The 22,974-nt window shown below is 47.2% G+C and overlaps 1 protein-coding gene across 3 annotated transcripts in view; it reads right to left on the minus strand.

Annotated features, from left to right (window-relative positions):
- Positions 1-1,111: 1,111 nt before the first annotated feature.
- The window catches only part of LOC142497614 (uncharacterized), a 23,301-nt gene continuing 1,438 nt past the window's right edge, over positions 1,112-22,974 (minus strand). The window contains exons 2-6 of one of the 3 annotated variants that reach the window (XM_075605643.1): positions 13,357-13,426; positions 12,141-12,209; positions 11,633-11,687; positions 3,642-3,678; positions 1,112-2,231 (exon numbers count right to left, since the gene is read on the minus strand). In XM_075605643.1, coding sequence (XP_075461758.1) covers positions 2,195-2,231; positions 3,642-3,678; positions 11,633-11,687; positions 12,141-12,209; positions 13,357-13,426 — 268 coding nt within the window. In that variant the 3' untranslated portion in view covers positions 1,112-2,194. Of the gene's footprint in view, positions 2,232-3,641; positions 3,679-11,632; positions 11,688-12,140; positions 12,210-12,255; positions 12,536-13,356; positions 13,427-22,974 lie in introns of those variants that run through there. The other 2 variants (XM_075605642.1, XM_075605644.1) reach the window with 2 other exon arrangements.

A 22,974-nucleotide genomic window follows, 5' to 3' on the forward strand; every position in this document is an offset into this window, starting at 1 on the left:
TAGGCATTTTACATGACCGCTACATATAATTAAATTAAAATGTGTGTTGAATCCTCTCCTGAAATAGGAATGTTCAGATGCTCCCCATAGCTGAGTGCACCCATGAAAACAGTGATCCAATCAGATGTACCCTTTCTTTAGGACGTTCTCTGTGAATCCTGAATGGAGCATTCTAATTGGTCAATGCCAGTCACACCCATAATCAGTGGTCGACAAATCACCAAAAAATCTACCCGCCGAACAAAAAATCTACTCGCCACCTAGTATTACACGTGTGTTGCTTGGGCCAATAGGAGCTCACCACGATGTTAAATCCACTCGCCCGGGGCGTGCAAATGTATAGGTTTGTCAAACACTGCCCATAATCATAAGGCTATTGCAGCCTCTGTTGTATGTCATGCTTCACCAAGAAGGGTCTTCCATACCTCTTGTACATACCTCAACTCCAGTCCTCAAGCCCACTCCTCCCATCCCCCCCCCCCCCCCCCACAGGTCAGGTTTTCAGGCTATCCCTGCTTCAGCACAGATGGCTCAATCAGAGGCTCAGTCAAAGACTGAGCCTCTGATTGAACCACCTGTGATGAAGCAGGGACTGATTGAGCTGCCTGTGCTGAAGCAGGGATATCCCAAAAACCTTAGCTGTTAGGGCGGCTTGAGGACTGGAGTGGAGCCCCCCTGTACTAGTATACAGGCATACCCCACATTAACGTACGCAATGGGACCGGAGCATGTATGTAAAGCGAAAATGTACTTAAAGTGAAGCACTGCCTTTTCCCCACTTATCGATGCATGTACTGTACTGCAATCGTCATACACGTGCATAACTGATGTAAATTACGCTTTTGTAACAGGCTCTATAGTCTCCCCACTTGTGCACAGCTTCGGTACAGGTAGGGAGCCGGTATTGCTGTTCAGGACGTGCTGACAGGCGCATGCGTGAGCTGCCGTTTGCCTATTGGGTGACATGTACTTACTCGCGAGTGTACTTAAAGTGAGTGTCCTTAAACCGGGGTATGCCTGTATGTTACCATCATAATATTTATTGCACTTTTTTGTTATTGTTTCTCACATCAATGGTACTGCACTAGAGAGAGAAAAAGTCAACCCCATATTAACTTTGGCAAAGAAAGGGCCACAATCACATTTATTAAAGGACTTGTCGAGACTTTTCACACTCACAAAAAAAATAAATAAATACTTTTGAATCTTAAGAGTTTTCCACAAGGAAAAATGTGAACAATATTTGATGCAGGGCAGATGAATTGGGTAAATGACACTAAAACATGTTCTTCATTTCGTTACTGTAGGAGTGGCCAGAACCATTTACGATGGAAAAATAATGAGAGAATTCACAATTTCATTTACCAGTCCTCACTTCTACTGGAGAGCCTGTACTCCACCTTTCCTAATGTGTTTTAATGCTGGGGTTGACAAGACGATGCCTGTTCTTGTATATCAGTTTTTTGCATGATGCTTGTTTGATAGCCCAATGCACCATACTGCAGCTGTTTGCCAGGGACACAAAGAACAGGACTGGCTTTTTGGCAACCCTTATTCCTTCGTGTCTTAATCCAGCTTTTTCATGTTGGTTACTTAGGCTGATCAATGTTTCCTTGAGCACGCCGAGTGCATTTTATTCATACAGGGCAGCGAATCACCAGGTCCAGAATCTTCTTCTTAAATCCTGCACAGATGATACCTTGGTGCCTTGAATCAAATGACCCACATCAAAGGCCATACCTATGATGCCAGTCACGTTGGAGGTCCCATCGCAGAACACAATCCATAGAGCGGTCAAGAAAATCAACAGAAATAAATCTTAATTCAGGCTCTTTAATCAGCAGGTTGAAGGCACTAATGGTTTAGACTGAAAGGTGTTATTTGCGGGTGGATGACTGTCTGGCTGGCATTCAGAAGAGTCCAACATGGAGTGTTGACTTGAAGCTGAGCATGGGTAGAATTAGGTAGGGCCATCCGCAAAGCCAGATGTTGCAACCACCTAAATGACCCAATCTTGGCTTCACACGGCTATCTCACAGAGGAAGGAATACTGTCGTTGAAGTTCCATGTGCTCAGATGATCAATCAGTGACTTCTGTCTTTGAATGTAAGAAATGTCAGAGTGGGATACAAATGTTACCCGTGTAAGTTAAATTTCAGTGCCCAGCTTTCTGCTCTAAGGTGGGGAGCAAAACTTAGTTCTCATTCTGTTCAAAGATCTTGGAAACGGACCTGGGGAGAGAAATACAAAACCTGTCATTTCACGGAGAGATCGTCACAATGCTGAACTGAATCAGAGAATCTTACGGTAGTGGATCCACCAGCTGTTACAGGTGAAGTACCACTGGCTATTCTCATGTTATAAAACGGCAAAATCTCATATGCTTTTGGTGACATCAAGTAGTTCTACAAAAATATTGATGGAAAATAACCGGGCACTACTCTTCCAAAAGGATACAATTGTGAGTGTTCTCACAACTGCTTTGGAAAACCAAACCCTTGTTTAATCCTTAATACTTTGTAACAGCTGCAGGAAGTGACTTGTGTTATTTTGTATTAACCCATAAAACGATGAACACATTCCCAAACAGACACTGATCGCTTCCTCCTTATGCTGCACTGTCGCAATGTGATTTAACACCATAGCCTGCATCTGCTGCCGTTCCTGGTCGCTAAGTTAGCGGCAGTCAGCGTTGGGGGCTGTGGCGGGTATTTAAATAAAGCAAAAAAAAAAAGACCGGCTTGTGGGAGTTACTATTACAATGAGCAAGCACTAAAATGTTAATGAGGCTTGTGTAAACAGTGCCTTAATATTAATAGCGTTTGTCAGAAAACAATTGCAAAGCTTTACCGGCCCCTCTAACACTGTATGCATTTGTACTACTGGTTCTAATGGTCTGTCTGTGACTAGGTCACCTACATTAAGTGCAGGAAGATGACGTAGAGCAGGGGTGGCCAACTCCAGTCCTCAAGGACCACTAACAGGTCAGGTGTTCAGGATATCCCTGCTTCAGCACAAGTGGCTGCCAGTGGCTCACTGAGCCACCTGTGCTGAAGCAGGGATATCCTGAACACCTGACCCGTTGGTGGCCCTTGAGGACTGGAGTTGGCCACTCCTGAGATAGAGGGTTTCTAAACACTTTTGAACAGGGATAGGTAGGGGATTTCTAAACACGCCCACTCAGGAACATCTCGCCTTAAACAGCATCTTTCTTAATTCGCTAAACTAAACAATGAGTACATTTCATTCAGAACGCTGGTATGTCTACGACAAGTAGAACATCCCTCTATGCAAATCCTTGCATTGCCTGATTAGTTAACCTTAGTACATCCCCACTTGGTGTCCTGAGATTAGTAACCCTTTTGGTGCCAGAGGGAGGGCAGTCCACTTTGATAGTGAGAGGGTTAAACTGCATCAACCTCACTGTGGCAAATTCCTACTGTTTATATGCTTGTCAGTCCACAATCACTTGCAGTTGCAAGCCCCAAACTGCAATATAAATCGCTCGTGTATGTTGTAGTAAAGTTCAATTTTCCTTTGTGTAATACAGAAAAGTGAAGAAGCTGTAAAAAAAAAAACATTTTGTCTTTGAAGATTCGTCCTCCCCCTTTCCCCTAATGTAATGTAGAAGAGTTACTTACTGATAGATAGCTCCTGAGAGTTCATCTATGTAGCTCCCTAGAAAACAATGAAAGAGCATGAAACCATCACATGCAGACAGACTTGTGCAGACAGGACAGAAAAGGTGACAGTGATGTGAGGGACAGTGTGAGGACCAGGCACCAAAACTCTGCATGTTTACGTTCCAAACAATTGTGCGAGTGGCCTGGCAGGCCTGCGCTGGTAGTTGTGCCTGGCCAGAGGTTGGGCCCAGCATCTACGTTGTTTACTGGGCAAGCGGGACCGGCCTTATGCCAAAGATCATCCCTGCCCGCTTCGATGGTGTACCAGTCGGCGCCGAAAGTTAGGCCCACCTGCAAGTCGGACCCAACTCCGCATCCGTGTCAGAAGGCCCCAGCTTCACGGATGCGGGACCAGACTTGGAGACTTCCCCTTGGTCACACATCAGGTACAATTCTTAGAAGGAGGAGGATTGTTTATGAGGAGGGGGAGATAAAGTGTGAGGAGAAGGAGGATAGAGAGTGAGGAGGAGGATAGAGAGTGAGGAGAGGGGGAGATCGAAGAGAGGAATGGCAGAGATTGAGTTTGAGGAGGGGATTGAGTGTGAGGAGAGGGGAGATTGAGTGTGAGGTGAGGGGGGATTGAGGAGGAGGGATTGAGTGTGAGGAGAGGGGATTGAGTACGAGGAGAGGGGATTGAGTGCAAGGAGAGGGGGGACTGAGTGCGAGGAGAGAGGGGACTGAGTGTGAAGAGAGGGGGGACTGAGTGTGAGATGAGGAGAGGGATTGAGTGTGAGGGGAAGGAGGGATTGAGTGTGAGGGGAAGGAGGGATTGAGTGTGAGGAGAGGGGGGTTGAGTTCGAGGAGAGGGGGGGACTGAATGCGAGGAGAGGGGGATTGAGTGTGAGATGAGGAGACGGATTGAGTGTGAGGAGAGGGGGATTGAGTGAGGAGAGGGGGTGGAGTGTGAGGAGAGGGGGATTGAGTGTGAGGAGAGGGGGCTGGAGTGCAAGGAGAGAGGGGATTGAGTGCGAGGGGATTGAGTGTGAGGAGAGGGAGGGATTGAGTGTGAGGAGAGGGAGGGATTGAGTGTGAGGGAAGGAGGGGATTGAGTGTGAGGAGAGGGGGGTTTGAGTGTGAGGAGAGGGGGGATTGAGTGTGAGGAGAGGGGGGTTGAGTTCCAGGAGAGGAGGGACTGAGTGCGAGGAGACGGGGATTGAATGAGATGAGGAGATGGATTGAGTGTGAGGAGAGGGGGATTGAGTGTGAGGAGAGGGGATTGAGTTCGAGGAGAGGGGATTGAGTGCAAGGAGAGGGGGGACTGAGTGCGAGGAGAGAGGGGACTGAGTGTGAAGAGAGGGGGGACTGAGTGTGAGATGAGGAGAGGGATTGAGTGTGAGGGGAAGGAGGGATTGAGTGTGAGGGGAAGGAGGGATTGAGTGTGAGGAGAGGGGGGTTGAGTTCGAGGAGAGGGGGGGACTGAATGCGAGGAGAGGGGGATTGAGTGTGAGATGAGGAGACGGATTGAGTGTGAGGAGAGGGGGATTGAGTGAGGAGAGGGGGTGGAGTGTGAGGAGAGGGGGATTGAGTGTGAGGAGAGGGGGCTGGAGTGCAAGGAGAGAGGGGATTGAGTGCGAGGAGAGGGGATTGAGTGTGAGGAGAGGGAGGGATTGAGTGTGAGGAGAGGGAGAGATTGAGTGTGAGGGAAGGAGGGGATTGAGTGTGAGGAGAGGGGGGATTGAGTGTGAGGAGAGGGGGGATTGAGTGTGAGGAGAGGGGGGTTGAGTTCCAGGAGAGGAGGGACTGAGTGCGAGGAGACGGGGATTGAATGAGATGAGGAGATGGATTGAGTGTGAGGAGAGGGGGATTGAGTGTGAGGAGAGGGGGGATTGAGTGTGAGGAGAGGAGGGATTGAGTGTGATGAGGGGGGATTGAGTGCAAGGAGAGGGGGGATTGAGTGTGAGGGAGGGGTTGAGTTTGAGGAGAGGGGATTGAGTGTGAGGGGAGGAGGGGGATTGTGTGTGAGGAGAGGGGGGATTGAGTGTGAGGAGAGGGAGGATTGAGTGTGAGGAGAGGGAGGGAGGGATTGAGTGTGAGATGGAAGGGAATTGAGTGCCAGGAGAGTGGGGATTGAGTGTGAGAGGGAGGGATTGAGTGTGAGGAGAGGGGGGACTGAGTGTGAGGAGAGGGGGGATTGAGTGTGAGGAGAGGGGGGATTGAGTGTGAGGAGAGAGAGGGATTGAGTGTGAGGAGAGGGGGGATTGAGTGTGAGGGAGGGATTGATTGTGAGGAGGGGGGATTGAGGAGGAGAGATTGAGTGTGAGGAGAGGGGATTGAGTGCGAGGAGAGGGGATTGAGTGCAAGGAGAGGGGGGACTGAGTGCGAGGAGAGAGGGGACTGAGTGTGAAGAGAGGGGGGACTGAGTGTGAGATGAGGAGAGGGATTGAGTGTGAGGGGAAGGAGGGATTGAGTGTGAGGGGAAGGAGGGATTGAGTGTGAGGAGAGAGAGGGATTGAGTGTGAGGAGAGGGGAGATTGAGTGTGAAGAGGAGGGATTGAGTGTGAGGTGAGGGGGGATTGAGGAGGAGGGATTGAGTGTGAGGAGAGGGGATTGAGTGCGAGGAGAGGGGATTGAGTGCAAGGAGAAGGGGGACTGAGTGCGAGGAGAGAGGGGACTGAGTGTGAAGAGAGGGGGGACTGAGTGTGAGATGAGGAGAGGGATTGAGTGTGAGGGGAAGGAGGGATTGAGTGTGAGGAGAGGGGGATTGAGTGTGAGGAGAGGGGGCTGGAGTGCAAGGAGAGAGGGGATTGAGTGCGAGGAGAGGGGATTGAGTGTGAGGAGAGGGAGGGATTGAGTGTGAGGAGAGGGAGGGATTGAGTGTGAGGGAAGGAGGGGATTGAGTGTGAGGAGAGGGGGGATTGAGTGTGAGGAGAGGGGGGTTGAGTTCCAGGAGAGGAGGGACTGAGTGCGAGGAGACGGGGATTGAATGAGATGAGGAGATGGATTGAGTGTGAGGAGAGGGGGATTGAGTGTGAGGAGAGGGGGGATTGAGTGTGAGGAGAGGAGGGATTGAGTGTGATGAGGGGGGATTGAGTGCAAGGAGAGGGGGGATTGAGTGTGAGGGAGGGGTTGAGTTTGAGGAGAGGGGATTGAGTGTGAAGGGAGGAGGGGGATTGAGTGTGAGGAGAGGGGGGATTGAGTGTGAGGAGAGGGAGGATTGAGTGTGAGGAGAGGGAGGGAGGGATTGAGTGTGAGATGGAAGGGAATTGAGTGCCAGGAGAGTGGGGATTGAGTGTGAGAGGGAGGGATTGAGTGTGAGGAGAGGGGGGACTGAGTGTGAGGAGAGGGGGGATTGAGTGTGAGGAGAGGGGGGATTGAGTGTGAAGAGAGAGAGGGATTGAGTGTGAGGAGAGGGGGGATTGAGTGTGAGGGAGGGATTGATTGTGAGGAGGGGGGATTGAGGAGGAGAGATTGAGTGTGAGGAGAGGGGATTGAGTGCGAGGAGAGGGGATTGAGTGCAAGGAGAGGGGGGACTGAGTGCGAGGAGAGAGGGGACTGAGTGTGAAGAGAGGGGGGACTGAGTGTGAGATGAGGAGAGGGATTGAGTGTGAGGGGAAGGAGGGATTGAGTGTGAGGGGAAGGAGGGATTGAGTGTGAGGAGAGAGAGGGATTGAGTGTGAGGAGAGGGGAGATTGAGTGTGAGGAGGAGGGATTGAGTGTGAGGTGAGGGGGGATTGAGGAGGAGGGATTGAGTGTGAGGAGAGGGGATTGAGTGCGAGGAGAGGGGATTGAGTGCAAGGAGAAGGGGGACTGAGTGCGAGGAGAGAGGGGACTGAGTGTGAAGAGAGGGGGGACTGAGTGAGATGAGGAGAGAGATTGAGTGTGAGGGGAAGGAGGGATTGAGTGTGAGGGGAAGGAGGGATTGAGTGTGAGGAGAGGGGGGTTGAGTTCGAGGAGAGGGGGGGACTGAATGCGAGGAGAGGGGGATTGAGTGTGAGATGAGGAGACGGATTGAGTGTGAGGAGAGGGGGATTGAGTGAGGAGAGGGGGTGGAGTGTGAGGAGAGGGGGATTGAGTGTGAGGAGAGGGGGCTGGAGTGCGAGGAGAGAGGGGATTGAGTGCGAGGAGAGGGGATTGAGTGTGAGGAGAGGGAGGGATTGAGTGTGAGGAGAGGGAGGGATTGAGTGTGAGGGAAGGAGGGGATTGAGTGTGAGGAGAGGGGGGATTGAGTGTGAGGAGAGGGGGGATTGAGTGTGAGGAGAGGGGGGATTGAGTTCGAGGAGAGGAGGGACTGAGTGCGAGGAGACGGGGATTGAATGAGATGAGGAGATGGATTGAGTGTGAGGAGAGGGGGATTGAGTGTGAGGAGAGGGGGGATTGAGTGTGAGGAGAGGAGGGATTGAGTGTGATGAGGGGGGATTGAGTGCAAGGAGAGGGGGGATTGAGTGTGAGGGAGGGGTTGAGTTTGAGGAGAGGGGATTGAGTGTGAGGGGAGGAGGGGGATTGAGTGTGAGGAGAGGGGGGATTGAGTGTGAGGAGAGGGAGGATTGAGTGTGAGGAGAGGGAGGGAGGGATTGAGTGTGAGATGGAAGGGAATTGAGTGCCAGGAGAGTGGGGATTAAGTGTGAGAGGGAGGGATTGAGTGTGAGGAGAGGGGGGACTGAGTTTGAGGAGAGGGGGGATTGAGTGTGAGGAGAGGGGGGATTGAGTGTGAGGAGAGAGAGGGATTGAGTCTGAGGAGAGGGGGGATTGAGTGTGAGGGAGGGATTGATTGTGAGGAGGGGGGATTGAGTGCAAGGAGAGGGGGGATTGAGTGTGAGGGAGGGATTGAGTGTGAGGAGAGATCGGGGATTGAGTATGAGGAGAGGGGGGATTGAGTGTGAGAGTGAGGGATTGAGTGAGGGGAGGAGGGGGATTGAGTGTGAGGAGAGGGGATTGAGTGTGAGGAAGGGGATTGAGTGCGAGGAGAGGGGCGATTGAGTGAAGAGGGGGACTGAGTGTGATGAGAGGGGATTGAGTGTGAGGAGGGGGGATTGAGTGTGAGGAGAGGAGGGATTGAGTGTGAGGAGAGGGGGGATTGAGTGGGAGGAAGTGGATTGAGTGCGAGGAGAGGGGCGATTGAGTGTGGAGGGGGGATTGAGTGTGAGGAGAGGGAGGGAGGGAGGGATTGAGTGTGAGGAGAGGGAGGGAGGGAGGGATTGAGTGTGAGGAGAGGGAGGGATTAAGTGTGAAGCAGATTGTAGGAGGGAGATTGAGTGTGAGGAGAGGGGGGATTGAGTGAGGGGGTAGGGAGAGGATGAGAGGAGGGAGAGAAATAGAAGTGGATGAGAGTGAGGTGTGTGATAGTGGAGGAAGGGTAAGAGAAAGAGAGGGGGCCCCAGTGCAGCACAGCCCAAATATTATAGTTATGCCACTGATCGGGGCCTATGTACCAAGCATTGCAAATTGCTTTTGTGGTGCAAAAATGGTGCAAGGAAATCAAATTTTAAATTGCATGTGCCTACTGTATACTTTAGCCTGACATTTCTCAATCTGCACCATTAGCATCAAAAATTATTTTAACTTAAATGTCGATGCACAGAAATGGTCTGTGCTAAGCGTACAGGCGCTATTAACTAACAAGGAATGTTTCTGTGTGCCCCACAAAAGTAGAAAGTGCGTCAAAATTAACTTGGTGTAAACCCTAAAAAGCCTGTTAGCAGTGTTAGCGCAGAATTAAGTTGCTATGTACCAACCCAAATATTTCATTAAAGCAGCAGGGATGGTTCATTCTATAGCTCAGGGGTGCGCAATCTTCCCCCCTGTGCCCCCCTGCCGGCTCTACCCCCCTCCTTACCTTGGCTCCGGTGTTCTGACATCACATTGCCATGGCAACGCGGTGTCACGTGTCCCCGCTGCGCCATTTGATGCCACGTTGCCGTCTCCAGAAACTGCCTTAATTGAAATGCCTTCAGGAAGCGCGCGGGGGACTCTGTAAACCCAGCGCCCCCCCGCAGTGAATCTCGCGCCCCCTCACTGGGGTGTGCCCCCCAGTTTGCGCACCCCTGATATAGGTTACCAAAATGTATTATTTTGAGAGTCAGGCTATTATATATAATATTACACTAATAATTGATATTAACGGATGCTAATGATAAATCTAATTCATTAAAATATGCATGTACTTCTACTTTCATTTACATGTGTGTGTCTCCTAAAGCCTCCTGTAATGGCCCAAGCAAATCACTATCTTAAGCACAGGGGGCACAAGAGGTCAAAACAACCTTACTGAATTGACACGTAGCGGTAATCTAATTCTATATACTCTGAAGCAGTCATTTGGGCTGTTTTTGGCCGAAAATCATAAATATAGCATTCCCCCTTTTTTTCTTATTTTTATATGTAAAACATGTGACAGTGTATAAATCTATATTTTTTACCTAAGATGGCAATCGTTTAAGAGGTGCTCTGTAAAAATCCTGATTGTGTGCCTAACATAATGGCCGCCTTTCCATTTCAATCAATCCTTCAGTCAGTAACTCAGCAGCTACAATGTATCCTTATATTACTAAGGTAACATTATCTATTACAATTTACAGCTCAAAAAGTCTTTGACTTGAGCCACTGATTGAGCCACCTGTGCTGAAGCAGGGATATCGTTAAAACCTGACCTGTTGGTGGACTGGAGTTGGCCACTACAGGCAGTCCTCGGTCATCCGACGGAATCCGTTCCGCCAAATTGCGGCAGATAGTAAAACTGTCTGATTGCGATTCCAATGTTACTCCGTGACCACGAGCATGAGATAATCCGTTACGACTTTGGATAATGCGTTCCGCGGAATGCATTATGACGCGTTGGATAATCCGTTACGACTGTGGATAATGCGTTCCGCGGAATGCATTAGGACGCGTCGGATAATCCGTTCCGACTTTGGATAATGCGTTCCGCGTAATGCATTAGGACGCGTCGGATAATCCGTTCCGACTTTGGATCATGCGTTCCGCGGAATGCATTAGGACGCGTCGGATAATCCGTTCGTCGGAAAATGAAACGACGGATACTGAGGACCAGCTGTACTGCCCAATGTGATGCATTCCCCCAGGGTGGTTTTTGTTGTTGCTTGTTCTGTGTTGGATCCCCTTAGTGTCGTTAGAGGGCGTGTTAGCACCATGTGCTGAGAGCAGCAGGCAGGATGTTTTTTGTACTGCTAAGTGATTCGCATATGGTTATTCAGATTTCTGTTAACCCCTTTGCTGACAAAGAGGTCAGAAACACATTGTGAAGCTACCAAACCTCAACTGCCCTTCACCCCAACCCTCCCTTGCCAGAGATACTGTACTAGGGCAAATATTAAGGATTAAACATCCAAGAGAGCAGGAGATGTAACACAAGGGTGACTGTCTCCCAGTGACAGATTGCTGACAAGCTCGGACAGCGCATGGCCTGTGATACTATCAGGATGTTCTCAGTACCACTCATTTTTTTTAATTAGTCCTAACTTTGACTTTTTTTGTTGCATAATGTGCATCGCTTTATTTAGCTTTCATTGCTTCAAAGGAGCTTTTGCAACATTGCTATGCTCTCCACTATTCTAGCACAGTACCACTACTTTTTTTTAATAGCCCATGGCCTGTAATACTATGCCAGCAATTTTGTAAGGTTAGGCAGAGGTGCTCAACTCCAGTCCTCAAGCCCCCCTCTCCTCCAGGTCTTCAGGATATCTCCACTTCAGCACAGGTGGCTCAATTAGTCCCTGCTTCAGCACAGGTGGCTCAATCGAAGCTCAATGTGCTGAAGCTGGGATATCCTGAAAACCTGGCCTTTTTTGGGGGGGGGGGCTTGAGGACTGTAGTTAAGTACCCCTGGGTTAGAGGACACACACATCTTATTACACAGGCAGCACCACTCTAATGGAGGGGCTGTAGGTGTTTTGGGGTCATGGTATGGATAGCACAGACGATGTTATTGCTCTGCAGGTTAAACAGCTGTGAGCCTAGCAAGAATGGATACGTTTCTGATAGCAGTTACTTACCAGGTTTGCAGGCTGTCTCACATATAACTGGGCAGACATAACAGAACTGGCAGTGCTGCAGGGAGAGAGGGAGAGGGAGAGAGGGAGAGGGAGAGAAGGAGAGGGAGAGAGAGAGTAGTTACAACTGTCCAGATAACAATCAGCAGTGTTCGACAAACCTATACATTTGCTCGCCCCCGGTGAGTGGATTTAACCCCCGGGCGAGTAAATATTGGCCCAAGCAGCACACGTTTGGTACTAGGTGGCGAGTAGATTTTTTTGTGTGGCGAGTAGATTTTTTGGTGATTTGTCAACCACTGACAATCAGTATTAATCTCATTTTATGAATACAAAGACTACATACAGGGTCTATTTATAAATGCCTTATGGGTGCAAATATGAGGCAAAAACAGTGCGCCCCATCGATCAAAGGCCAATTTCTCACAATGTTTTATTCTAAATAAATCTAGTGCTATTTGCTAGGTTCTGCAGGTCTGGGCATTTCTTCTTACCTGGGGCAAATACTCACCTCACAGTTTTTACAGTGCTCACTCTTGTCATTTTCCTCACAGGGGCACTTCTCACAATCCCCACAGTGCTGAGGAAGAAGAAAGCATTTCTATTAGAGTGCCCACTATAAGATCCATGTGTATATACCTATACTGCACAGCTATTGCTGTCTCCTGACTCCAGATCTTCCATGCCGAACCAGCTGCACTGGATGGACGATTTGGACCAGTTCTGGCCAGACTGGGAAGCAGACTGCCAGATCCATGTGGACCGGGGATGTAGACCATCAAAGCTCAAACGCCAACCTGACATTCACATCAATTCAAAGAGAGCTCTATTTTTTTTATTTTCAAAAACGGTATATTTTGCTTCTTCAGGTGCATTTTATTGGCTGGCCTACGTGATCAGTTGTCACTGAAAATATAATGAAGACCATTTTCATTTACGTTCTCAGTTTGAGACTGCCTGCGATCGCTATGTTACTAAGTGATGCTGATTTGGTGCTTATTTGGATTGGCTGATACTGTATGTGTCTCACAGGCACGCACACGCACCCTTCATGATATGGGTCTTGTCTATCATATAGGCAGAGTTCCCCAAGTCCAGTCCTCACGGGACACTAACAGTGCAGGTTTAAGGATATCCTCTCATTACCAAGGGTGGCCAATCCTTTTTGACTGAACCACCTGGTGCTCAAGCCAGGGTATCCTTAAAACCTGGCCTGTTGGTGGTGCTCGAGGACTGGAGTTGTGAATCTCTGATATAGAGGAAACGTAAGGAGGACAAGTACCAGGGCAAAAGTGCGTCTATTCTGAGTAAAGAAAATAAATATAAGGGCCTATGCACTGTGTCCCAGACGGCTTTTTATGGTGCAAAATTGGTGCATGTAAAACTCGATTTCAATTGTGCTTGTGTGCGTCTATGTCAGGAGTAGGCAACATCAGTCCTCAAGGGCCACCAACAGGTCAGGTTTTCAGGATATCCCTGCTTCAGCACAGGTGGTGCAGTCTTCAACTGAGCCACTGATTGAGCCACCTGTGCTGAAGCAGGGATATCCAGAAAACTTGACCTTTTGGGGGGTCTTGAGGACTGGAGTTGAGGAGCCCAGCCCTAAATGTTAATCACCTTTTCATAAACAAAAGCCCCTAGAAGCCCAGTTGATATGACTGATGCGTTCTCTTTTATACAGCATTTCAGATGGAATAAGAATGTAGAACAACCATTGTTAGCATTACCTTGCAGAATGAACAGTAGTTGCAGAGAGAGCCTAGTTTGTAGTCTTCTTCATCATCGTCATCATCATCTTTAATTTAAAAAGAAGAAGATCATAGGACCACAGTTCCCCGTGCACACACATTTCAGTCTGTCTTGGTAAACCCTAAATCTGGAACTAGTTGCAGCATCTTGTTTATGGGGCCTTACCTGAAATATTATAATTCCTCTACCCAACACCCCTAACACATTTCAGGTAAGCACTGACAATCCTGTCTGAGTCTTTCTCATTAAGTTACATAAGCTAATAAGCAGACTGTCCCCCAGTCTGTACCAGCATCAAAGTTGATCATTTACATGTAGAAATGATACATCTAGAAAATCTTTTTGAGGATTCCAGCTACCTGCCTACCAGTATAATCAGGGCTCCAGCTGTTATGATCAGTACCACACCAGGTGGGACAGGTATAGCAGGTACTGTACGTGCACTTCCCACAATTCATTAGTCTTCACAATGATGGGCCAAAGATACTCTGAATAGCAACATCATTATGATTCAAACCTGCATGTATTGCTCCTCAAGTGCAAGAATATATGACCTAAAAGGCCACTGGGTCACAATATTGTGTCATGTTAATTACCGTAGTTACAATCCTTATTAAAGTCTCCTGGCTCCAGAAGTGGGGCCATATCAGCTCTACACAAACCCAATATTTTTCAAAAGAAAAAATCTAATTCTTTCCAATTGGATTCTTTTTCTCTAATAAATCTGATGCTGTTTTTTTTGGGGGCACCTGTTTTGCCCCAGCTAGGCAGTCGTTAGACTTTAATAAATAAACCCCCTTAACTGTAAAGAACACATGTGATGGTGAGGGGGTAACCAGGCTCACTAATAAAGGTCAAGCCCACTTTGTTGCCCCTGATTCGTGTTTTGGGGCCCTAGAGTGTCAGCTGTTGGGCCAGACTGTTGCATATGTACTGCCATGCATTTTATGTCAAATATGTGACAATAAAGAATTTGTGTGTCTTTTGCCTTTCCAGGAGTGCTAACAAGTGGAGATTCTCAGGCTATGAGTTTCAGGGTGGACTTTGCGGTAAAAGTGTTGTCGGATCGTGTCTAGCTAGCCGGGACCAAAGTTGCTGGCCACCCCAAAAATTTATCGGGGAGCCGAGTCAGATTCCCGGGTACATGTAGACACAGACCTCAGCTCGGGAGATTCTAAGCGCCAAGACAGCAGCGGCAAATTAGAAATCACCAAAAGATGCTCTGTGAGAAATAGCAGCGAGTCGACTTCAAGGATTTTGAGTTGAAATATTTTCTAAGTCCCGACTTTTTGCGGCCAAGTTCTACAAATTGAACGTAGCGGTCGCAGCTGGAACTACATGCCGAGTTGAGTTCCAGGAGTTTTGGGACTTACTCGCGGTCAAACTATTTAAATGCTCCGAGCTTATCCAGCGGTGGTGTGTGGAACTGCCTGCCGATTTGAGTTCCAGGACATTTCGGGACAAGTCCCGGTCAACTGCAAACTTTAAGGACTTTAAAGGGTTAGTTTTTTCCCCCAGAGCCCCAGTAAGTGTGTTTTCTTCTGCATAATTGTAATCCATTGTGTGTGTATGTCTGTTTCAAAGGAATAAATCGCAATTTGTTTTACTTCTTGGTTTTGCTCAGTGATATGATCCCGGTATAAAGGTGTAAATTCCTGGTCTCTCATGACAACACCTATTGGGATTTTAGCTGTCTCCTGAACTGGGAGCTCCTTGTTATCAAAAATCAGCGGTTCTGCTCTAGATTCATATATGTATATACAAATATAGAAATAGCAGCAGAAGGCCTCCTCATACTCTCCCCTGTATAAAATATAGCCGTGTCTAGTGTTGTATCTTCACCCGACTGCCGGTAAGGGAGGTTGTCTCCACTGCGCACGAAATAAAAGATTCTCAGACCTTCAGTACCTGTGCTGCATATTTATTGCAGAAAAACTCCAATCGCACAGCGTTTCGGGGATTTTACCCCCTTCTTCAGGCGGATTAATCTAAAATATATGATATCCCTCTATCCACATAGTGATCCTTTTTATACCCATAATCCAATTCTTCTAGCCACTCCCAATTAACATTTTGGGCGACACAGCTTGCGTCATACAAAAAACTTTCCCCAATTGATTCACACGTGAGAATCTTTAATTCCGTGTGCGGTGGAGACAGAGTTCTATTCTTATATTTTCCTTTCCTATTGTCTGATTTTGCTGCGCTTATTGTATTATTATAATTCCCTGTACTGTATTCTTTGTGAAGCGATGAGTACACTTTTGGCGCTATATAAAGAAAGACATACAACATAATACAATTATATATAACTATATATATATATATAAAACTATGTATATATATATATAACCATATATATATATATATATATATATATATATATATATATATATATATATATATATATATATATATACATACATACATACATACATACATACATACATACATACATACATACATACATACAATGTGTTGATCTGTGGTATCTAGGGCCCAACAAGGACTTGTATGGCTTGACTTCTGGGTTGGCCCAGCCCACTTGGGACAACCCCCTGTCGGAGGTCCTATGTCTGCTGGGGGAGGTCCGGGTTCCCTGGTGGGGCAGTCCGATCCTGAATTCATTCATTTTAGCAGCACATATAATCCTTAATCTCTTCAGTGTCAATATTTTACATCAGAATTGAGGCCAGTGTGATCCATCAAGCTACGGCAGACCTATTAATATTATACTTTATAGTATATGGTTTCGTAGAAACCTTGTATCACTCGTGGACACTGTGTGTGAAGACAGACTGTGAGCTGGAGGCTCTGAATCCGTCCCTCCTATTTAATTGGCTGGAACGTAAGTAACACCATGTGTTCCTTACCCTGCGGGTTATATCAGTGCTCCCTTGAATGCTTCACCATATTTTTTTCATGCATTGGAACCAGGAGACCTTCTGTTATAGAAATGCAGCCTTTCAGCACCGGGAGACCCTCCAGTATCCGAGACAATGCACTTTAGAAGGAAAAAAAGGCAGTTGCACTCAGCAGAGAAATTCCTCATGAAGCTTCCAAGTGGCAAGTCGATGAGTAACTGCAATATCATTGGACACCATGACCGACTGTCATTTAGACCCTGGGATGGACTAATATCAATACGAGTAGCTTCTAAATTGGAGGGCCCTTCACTCCTTCAGCCTTTGGCTCAAATTAAGGGAAATACATTTAACAAAACACATACAGTCCCATATTTACTAAATAAATAGACTGTAATGTACTGCACGGGTGATCAACCCCAGTCCTCAAGCCCTCTCGCCCCCAGCAGGTCAGGTTTTTAGGATATCCCAGCTTCAGCACAGTTGGTTCAATTAGTCCCTGCTTCAGCCCAGTTAGCTCAATCAGTCCCTGCTTCAGCATGGGTGGCTTAATTAGTCCCTGCGTCAGCAGTAGTGGCTCAATCAGTCCCTGCTTCAGCACAGGTGGATCAATCAGAGGCTCAGTCTTGGCTGAGCCTCTGATTGAGCCACCTGTGCTGAAGCTAGGATATCCTGAAAAACTGACCTGTTGGGGGGTGCTCGAGTACTGGAGTTGAGCGCCCCTGATGTACAGCATTGAAGCAACACTGCTTAGTAAATAAGGCCCATTATGGCCTAGAACCCAGCATTTGCAACACATATTCTGTGGCCATAAAAATATAAGTATGTGGCAACCCACTCCTCACCTCATACAGACAACCGTAGGGAAGCCGGTCCTCACGAAAACTGCCAAATAGAGCACATGAAAAACGGAAATCCCCTCAGCACCTCAAAAGTCCGTAAAATCCGATGTATTCACCCAAGAAAGCAGATTAACTAACCACTGCGTAGGTGAGTAGGTGACGTTTCGGACAACATGCGCCCTTCTTCCAATCAATGTATTGCCTTTTTGAAGTGCTGATGGGATTGCCGTTTTCTGTGGCCACGGCGTGATTATTATGCACGGACGCATCATTGCGCAAGATGTCAAAATTGCACATAGCCAATGGCGCTAATCTAAAACACCGTTATCATTTAAGACCAGTTGTTTGTGACTGTTGCGCCTAACTCCAAATCTGGGTCTTTTTCAGAAGTAGCGATGGTGCAGCGCTAACTTCTTAACGCCAACGCTTTTTTTTTATCGACTGTCTACGCTCTAAGTCAGGGCCCAAAAATTATTAATAATATTGCAGTTCATAATATTAGCATAATATTGCTAAGCTATAAAGCAGGGCTGCTCAACTCCAGTCCTCAAGGGCCACCAACATGCCAGGTTTTAAGGATATCACTGCTTCAGCACAGTTGGCTCACGTGCTGAAGCAGGATATCCCGAATACCTGGCCTGTTGGTGGCACTTGAGGACTGAAGTTGGTCACCCCTGCTCTAAACAATTCATGCAGGTGAGGATATTTGGCCACCCATCCCCACTTGAAAATGAAGATGGTGCATTTTCAAAAGAGACTGAGAATTCGTGCACACGCAGAATTCCACACCTTCTTGTTAGAGAATATACAACATCACAATGCCTGATATTTTCATTTGGTGCCAGATAAGTATGTCTTCCTCTGCAGTAGGGTTTCATATACTGGGGCTGAATAGAATCAGCGCACATTAGGAGCACGAAGCAGAATAAGCATATGTAAGGGATAGGGTCTGCAATTATGTATTTGGACATCTGTTACGTGGGGAAATGACTGGATGCACTGCTGAAAGATAGAATTGTCGACTATGTCAAGTTCAGCAAGTTGCAAGATCCCAGGGAGCATGGATTCACTGGCAGGAGATCATGTCCAACAAACCTGAATTATTATTATTTTTTTTGCTGGGTGACTAAGGTAATAGATCAGGGTGGAGTGGTACAGGGGTGCTCAACTACACCCAACCCCAGTCCTCAAGCCCCCCCAACAGGTCAGGTTTTCAGGATATCCCTGCTTCAGCACAGGTGGCTCAATCAGTCAGTCCCTGTTTCGGCATAGGTGGCTCAATCAGTCCCTGCTTCGAAGACTGAGCCTCTGATTCAGCCACCTGTTCAGCGATGCCTGGGATATCCTAAAAACCTGACCCGTTGGGGAGGGCTGGAGCACCCCTGCAGTAGTAGATGTAGCTTACCTAGTTTTTAGCAAGGCGTTTGACACTGTCCCACATAGGAGACTATAAACAAGTTGCAGATCTTGGGATCCGACTCTAAGGCCCAGAAACCACAAAGCTTCGTTATTAACTCAACTCAAGTTAACAACTTGTTGAGTGCCATCGGACACAGCTCACTAACGCAACGTCAACAGGGTTGCCAACTTCTACTAAAGGCCAACTCGGAGACAACATTTTAAAATTTCGCGCTTTCGGCGGCGGCGGCAGCATCTCCCTGGCGTCCTCTGGCATCACTCCCGGCATCTCCCGCTGCAACTCATCAATATGGCCACGCGGTGACATATGGCGCCACGTTGCCGTGACAACGGGACGCTAAGTGACATCAAGGCATCACGCTGCGTCAAGTTGCCTCTCTCTCTCCCTCTCAATAAGATAACTAACAGCCATTATTTTTGCATATAATTAGCTTAGTGGATTTGCGTTAACCTCAGTGAATATAACGTCTGCTACTGATTTTGATAACATGACGTTATGAGCCCGGACTTAACAGAACTTTGAGGATCGGGGCCTAAGAGTCTTATTCTATATAGTTCGATGTGGCTATTTGGGTGGTTCTCTCCCCAAAATCTCCATTGAAGTGTATGGGGATTTTCCCGAACTGCCGCATCCAACTATGTAGAATTACCCCCTAAGGTTTGTGAATGAACAAAGCATTGATTGGAGGATTGGTAGGGTCACCATATTTGTCCTGGCAAAAACCGGGACAAATGTCACGAACAGCGAGCGGCGACTGCACATGCACGATCGGCACGTGTGGACCACTTGTGCGCATGTGCGATTGGAACTTTTACGATCGTGCATGCGCACTGCCCAGCAAGCACCAATTGCGCGTGTGCGGCCAGTACAGAGAAAAACCGGGACAGGTGTCAGAAAAGGCGGGACAAACGGCGAAAAAACGGGACTGTCCCAGCTAAACCAGGACATCTGGTCACCCCAAGGGTATACGACCGACAGTTTTAATAGGGATATATTCAGAAGAGGGGAAGGTGACCAGTGGAGTACCTGAGGGATCTCCGTGACAATATAGTGTAAATGGTCTGGAAGGGGAAGTATGCATTTTTGCAGATGACAGATGAATGATTTAGGTAGATTGGAGGAATGGTCAAGAGTGAGGCAACTACATGTCATGTAAAAAAGTGCAAAATAATGCATGTGTGTGACAAAAATCCTAAAGCAGAATATAGGATTAATGGCACTAAAATGTCAATTACTGAAGAGGAAAGGGACCTGGGAGTCATTATTTTAGCAGACTTAAAAGTAGACGAGCAAAGTAAAGAAGCTGTGCAGAAAGCCAGCAGGATGTTAGGTAGTATTGGGAGAGTATTAGTAGCAGAAAGATGGTGGTGATGTTACTGTATAGATCAGGGGAGCGCAATCTTTTTCTCCTGCGCCCCCCTGCCGGCTGTCTCCCTCTCTGCGTGCCCCCCCAATCCCCCTTACCTTGGTTCAGACATTCTGGGTGTCATGACGTCACGTTGTCATGGCAATGTGACGTCACATGACCCCGCGGCGTCATTTGACGCCTCGTTGCCGTCTCCAGAAGCCGTCTGAACCAAGGTAAGAGAGAGTTACAGAGGCCTTCGCCGCTTCCACGGCATTTAATTTTAGTGCCTTCGGGAAGCACGCAGGGCCTCTGTAACCCCCGCGCCCCCCGCTGATAATCTCGCGCCCCCCAGTCTGCGCACCGCTGGTACAGATCACTGGTGAGACCACACCTAGAATACTGTGCTTACTTCTGTAGACAATATCTCTAATAGGACATAAATGAACTGAAGATCGTGCGAAGAAGGGACACTAAAATGGTGCACGATCTACAGCATAAAACTGGCCAGGAAAGACTAAAGGACATTTATATGTTCAGCTTAGGGGAGAGAAGGGAGCGGGGGAGGGTGGGGTATACAGGAGGGAGCATATGAGAGAGAAAGAGAAGTGCTAGAAGAAGAGGTCACTCTGTGACGCTGGAAGGTGGCAGAACAAGGGGAAATGTGTGGAAGTACTTCTTCACGGGAAGGGTGGTAGATTCATGGAATAGGCTCCCAGCAGAGGTGGTATCGGGCTAATATAGTAAGGTAATACACACATGCTTGGGGTAGACATAAGGCTGAACTAAATATGAAAGAAAGAATTGACAAATAAGGCCTGAGGTTTTACAGCAGATAGGAAAATGGGCAGATACGGTGGCCCAAGTGGTTCTTATCGGCCGTCAAATTCTATTATCTTTGTGTCTGATACCAGGTTGGATTTGTGCTACGTCATACTCAGCTTACTATGTACTGCAGCATGTTCATTTTAAGTGAGGATCTGAGCATGCAATACTGTCACAGACTACAATAAGCACAACGCGGCAGGTCGTTTCTCAAGATCCAGGGATCAGCATGGACATCACAAAGTTTGCTCTCCAGCTGCTCCCGACTGTTATTGAGATGTTTTAATCTTTACTGTATATCAATCCTGGAATGGACTGAACTCAAATAAATGTCCAATAATGTAACCAGTCGTTTATATGGTATTGAGATGTTACCTAACAGTGCTGATCTTGCACTAATACAGATTTGAGTTAGGGGTATAATATAAACGCAGCACTAAAGCTATAACTGTCCCAGCGCGGTGACGTATACATTTATGTTCCAAACATCTGGTTCGATGCGTTTTCCCCCTCTCAGAATCATGCACACACACGGGAATCAATAACGCGGGACAACATGTGGCTTAGTAAAGCATTTATTCAAACGGTCAGTGAGATTTGCTGCAGCAGCTGCACAGAGCTGCAATCCTATCAGGTTAAATTAAGCACAAAGAAACACATGTTGCATCCGCGTTAACCCCTGCCCTGCCAGAAAAGCCTGCGGCACTTTGTACGCCACGGGGAGTTATGCATCAAAGTCTCTCGGCGGCAGAACTGAGGCAAAATACAGCACAAAAACGCCACCATATTTCTCAAAGCAGAAAACTCCAGTGGATCGTATGGGACCTTTTATTTTTTAATGGATTTTTAAATAATTTGAATGCAGATGTTCTGCAGTCAAGAGACTTTGATATCACCCCCCCCCCCCCCCATCCCCCTGTTTGTTGCTCCGACATCAAAGGGGTTGAAAAAAATACATGATCAGATGAAAATCTTGAAGTATTAACATGCAGCAATGATAGGTATGGTACAGAAGGACAAGCAGAATGGTTCAGTTTTGTAAGTAATAGCTATTAATAATGCAGGACTGAATACAGGTTCACTTACATCAATAGATTAACCCCCTTCATTCAGGAGTTTTATAGGCTGAAGATCACAGCATAAGGGGGTTTAGCATCGCGTATAAAATGTATGACTGACAAATGAGGAAAGCTGTTGATGGTAACCCAATCCCTGCAGTGTGCTCTAGTCATTAAAGCCACCCATTGGAATAATAATTTGAAGAGTCCTTTAAATTACACTACAGAATATGAGTGAAAAAGCTTTGCAGCAACAATGCTCTGTACAGCCCAATATTGCAAGTGAGAGCTGTATAGAGGCGAGTATCTAAGTTCCAAAGTTTAAACCAGGGGTGCTCAACCCCAGTTCTCAAGGCCCCCTCCCCCCACCCCCCCAACAGGACAGGTTTTCAGGATATCCCAGCTTCAGCACAGGTGGCTCAATCAGTCCCTGCTTCATCACAGGTGGCTCAATCAGAGGCTCAGTCTTCAACTTCAGCCACCTGTGCTGAGGCTGACATATCTTGAAAACCTGACCTGTTGGGGAGGGGGGGGCAGAGGCGGGGCTTGAGGACTGGAGTCGAGCACCCCTGGTTTAAACAGCCCCCCTTCCAGTTTTTTTTTCTACTCAGTATCATTGAGATTCCCTCATATAGAAGCACAATATTTATCTGATGGAATTCCTTTTTTATTTTTAGTCTACTGCTGTACCAGTTGTATAAATACCACATCTCAAAAGATAACCAAGTCCTTGGTTGCAATCATAGATTATGTGAAATCCCACTCTAAGAAGCATATGGGTTTAACACCAGGCAGGCGAGCTATCAAGCACACGGTTTTGCAAACATTAGCAGCAAATTCTCCAAGAAAAGGAAGTAACAGCATTGGAAGCAAATTAAGTCACACTTGACAGATCATGTTAACTGGTCTACTGGTGAATTGGTTGCTTTTATCTGGCAAACTCCAACTGGAGTAAAAAAAGAACTGTAATATCCCCTTTCACAAAAAGCTTCCCATGTTTTTTTTTCCTTACAAGTTTGACATATAATTTACCCCATAGTTACAAAATGTTTTAGTCGTCAGTTGTAGTCTCCCATCTTTGTGCCAATGGAAAAACCAGTTCCTTCCAGTAGGACTCCAGTCCCGTTCATATCAATGTCCCATCGATTTTGTGTATCGATTAATAAAGCAGAGAAGACAAACCATATAGCTGCAAATGCTCAATGCAAATCTTTAAGGGTATCTTGTTCATGCCGGCAGCCA

Source organism: Ascaphus truei, chromosome 6 (genome assembly GCF_040206685.1).
Source record: "Ascaphus truei isolate aAscTru1 chromosome 6, aAscTru1.hap1, whole genome shotgun sequence".
Lineage (NCBI taxonomy): Eukaryota > Metazoa > Chordata > Amphibia > Anura > Ascaphidae > Ascaphus > Ascaphus truei.